Consider the following 3569-nt stretch of genomic DNA (forward strand, 5'->3'; position numbering starts at 1 on the left):
GTGAGCCCTAGCCGTCCACGGCACCGCTCCGACGTCAGCAGCGCCCGCTGGCGCCTCACCTCCTCCGCGTGAGCCCTGCCGTCCGTGGCGCCGCCGGCACTGGGATCTTATCTGGATCCAGATGCTAGTCGTGCGGCAGGGTCACGTCTGGGTACGGCAGAGGCTGGCGGTGCCGCCAGTGCCACTCCGCCTGGTGCACTGGCACGTTCACGCGCTGCCTCTGCCGGCGAGGCGCCGGCGGAGGCGGGAGAAACTCTGCGGGGAAAGGGGTGGCGGGGGCCTTGCCCTTGGCCTTGCTGCTGCCGGCGCCGGAGAAGAGCCCCATCTCGCTGTGGTTCTAGTGGCTAGGGTTTGCCGGTGACGAGGGAGCAGAGCTGGCTAGATGTGGATGGCGAGTTTGGATGAGGACGGCCCCGCCGCATGGTTGATTTAAAAATGGACGAGCGCCGTCACTGACGCGTGGACCCGTGATCATAAATTAAGCTGACTGCATGGACAGTGGATAGTTGGACGGCCGTCAGATGGGGACGTCGCGGACAGCGAAAAGGTGCGTATGGCGTCCGTTCGGCGTCCGCGCCGACGCATTGGGCCGCAAATTTGGACTACAAATGTATCGGCGCGGACGCGATGCGGACGTGATTTAGATTTTAGCCGATACGCTGGGTCGTCACTTTTGTCCGCGCCGACAAAAAGACGGCAACAGACAAAATGGTTCGATCCTTTGAAGTTGCTCTTACGAGTCCAAAGTCAAAATGAAAGCGCTGTGTGGTTTTGATACCGATTCCTGAGGTTCCATGGAAGTTCCGTGATACCTTGGGACTAGCAAAAGAGGTCTGAGACGAGGAATGCAAGCGAAACAACACTGCTCTCCTGTCTCGCTTTCAATTACAGTCTACATCGACTTTTCTCCAGACTTCTCTGAACGGCACTTCTCCAAGTCCATCAAGAACTCGTGAAACGCCACGTCAGACGACCCGCCGTCTTTCACAGCGGCCGCCGCCATCTCCTTGGCTGCCACGAGCTTCTCCCTCAGTTTGCTCCCTTCCTCCGACGCCATCACCAGCCTCACCTTCGCCGCCACCTCCTCTGCCTTCACCAGTCCCTCCTCGTAGCCCTCCACCGCCACCCCGACCTTCATCTCCTCCACCACGTGCACCTTGTTCATCCTCTGTTCCGCGTACAGCGGCCAGCAGATCATCGGCACGCCGGACACGATCCCCTCGAGCACCGAGTTCCACCCACAGTGCGTCACGAACGCGCCGACGGCTCCGTGACGCAGCACCTCCGCCTGCGGCGCCCAGTTCTTCACCACGAAGCCCCTGCCAGCGGTCTTCTCCAAGAAACCCTCCGGGAGCGACGCCTGCAAGTCCGGCTCGACCGACTCGTCCTTCTGCTCGGGAGGGCTGCGCACCACCCACAAGAACCTGTGCCCGGAGTCCTGCAACCCGCGTGCCACCTCTGCTAGCTGCGCCGCCGAGAAGGTGCCCAGGCTGCCGAAGCAGAGGAATACCACGCCCCGCTCCGGCTGCGCGTCAAGCCACTCGAGGCACGCGTGTCTCCCGCCGGCGCTCCCTCCCGTTTGGCCAGGAAGGACTAGCGGGCCGATGCAGTAGACTGGCGGCGTTGGGCGACCAGGCGTGCAGAGGCCGTACCTGAGTGCTTCCAGCGCCCTCGCCTCCAACCAGTCGAAACTGTTCGTCAGAAAGCCTCTTGCTCCCGGCATCCGCGTGTAGTGGCGCAACCGTTCCTTGGCGATATCGCTCTCCCGGTCCAGCATCGTGGTCGACATGTCCACCGCGCGGATCGGCGGCACGCCGGGGAAGCGGAGCACCGTCTTGCCCATGTCCTTGAACGAGCACGGGGCGGCGGGATAGTAGTACGGCAGGTGGAGCATGATGGCGAGGTCTCCGACCGCGGAGGCGAAGAAGAAGTATGCGGGGATGTCGAGCTCGGCGGCGACGTCGAGCGCGTCCACGCAGAACATGTCGACCACGAGGGCGTCCACGGCAGGGAGGGTGCGGAGGAACTCCCGCAGCGACGGGTTGGCGGCGCGGAGCACGTCGATGGTGCGCAGGACCGGGTGGGAGTAATGGTCCTTGCCGCAAGACGGCACGGGGAGGAGGCGGAACGTGATGGCTGGGTTGGCGGTGGAGAGGCGAGCCATTGCGTCTTCCGACACGGCGTCCTTGTCCGGCGGGTTCACAACGGCGATGACGACGGCCTGCCCGAGGCGGAGGAAGACATTGGCCAGCTCCACCATCGGGTTGAGATGGCCCACGCCGAGCGAGGGATAGAGCACCACCGTCTTCTGCGTCATGCTAACTGACATGCCTCTTGCCTTCGTGAGCTGTGGGGGAAATGAAATTTGGAAGAGATGAGATTACGAGCGCAAATGCACAGTGGCCACTTCTCGTCCAAATTTATGCGTGGCTCGTCAGGCGAGCGCTCTGGGCATCTCGAGATCGGCTGGCGGGTGGGTCTTCTGGTTGGGTTGCGGGCCACAGAAGAACACGTACGCGCTACTTCAGACGTGTCGGGACATAGGGCATGACCTGTTTGGTTGATGACCTAACTTTGTCATAGAATGCAGCACCATATTTGCCAAACTTGTCTTACCTTAGATGTTTATAAATTTTTAAAAGCATTTTGAGATTTTTCTTGACACAGTGCAATAAAAAAGAACACTCCAACTACTGCCCAACGGGTAAAATAAAATATAAGTAAAACTGGCCAGCTAGACCGACAAGCCAATACTCACCCATAACCAAACAACACGTAGCATGCAAATGTGCACGTGTAATATACACACTCGTATCACATAGTCGTGTCAGCTAGCCACCTATCCAACTTTCACAGCGTGATCACAAGGCAAAATGCGGACGAGGATTTGCGGCAAGTAAGAGCACTCTAGCATAACCCGTGTCCTGCCCCGACCCGCAAAATAATCGCCAAAATACAAATCAAAACGAAAAAATCTGTCCGATCAGACACCGCATCTCGTCATGGACTGCAAAAAATTTTAAGGGCGCGACAAAATTTCGGCCCCAACCCGCGTATTCGCGGGTTTCCCCTCGCTGTTGCAGTGCCCTGCATATAAACGGAAGCGGTTGGTGGAGAGACATTTCAGCCCGCGCTTTCTCCACCAACCACCTCCCCTCTCCCCCTCGCGCCGCCGCCCAAGATTCCGACGAAAACAGCCGACAGGAGCTCGCCGAAAGGCCGCCACACGCACGAGGCCTCCCCCCCTGCGCCTGCGGGCCGCCAGATCTGCAGATCTGCGGACCTTCATCGCGGGCCGCTGGATTTGGCTTTTCCGGCCGCCGGTGGCTGCGCCAAGCGATGGAGTGGTCGGGGAGCATCTTCCGCAGCCCCGGCAAGGGCGCATCACAGCATGCAGCTGCAGGTACGGGTTCGTCATCCCGATGCCGCCGACGATTTGCGGGCATGGATTCGTCCGGCCGTCCACCGGGCTCGGCGCTCGCACAGCGGCTCTGTGACTCGCCGATGCTACTCATACAATGCGACGATTGCACGCGGACAGTACTGCGGCTAACTTCAGGCACGTCGAA

The 3569-nt window shown here is 60.2% G+C and overlaps 1 protein-coding gene across 1 annotated transcript; it reads right to left on the reverse strand.

Moving 5' to 3' along the window:
* Window positions 1-745: 745 nt before the first annotated feature.
* On the reverse strand, window positions 746-2621 carry LOC125548579 (anthocyanidin 5,3-O-glucosyltransferase-like). The gene has a single exon (XM_048712148.1). The coding sequence runs from the start codon at window positions 2327-2329 to the stop codon at window positions 893-895; it is 1437 nt and encodes a 478-aa protein (XP_048568105.1). The 5' UTR covers window positions 2330-2621; the 3' UTR covers window positions 746-892.
* Window positions 2622-3569: the final 948 nt, after the last annotated feature.

The sequence above is a fragment of the Triticum urartu genome, chromosome 3, assembly GCF_003073215.2.
Source record: "Triticum urartu cultivar G1812 chromosome 3, Tu2.1, whole genome shotgun sequence".
NCBI lineage: Eukaryota > Viridiplantae > Streptophyta > Magnoliopsida > Poales > Poaceae > Triticum > Triticum urartu.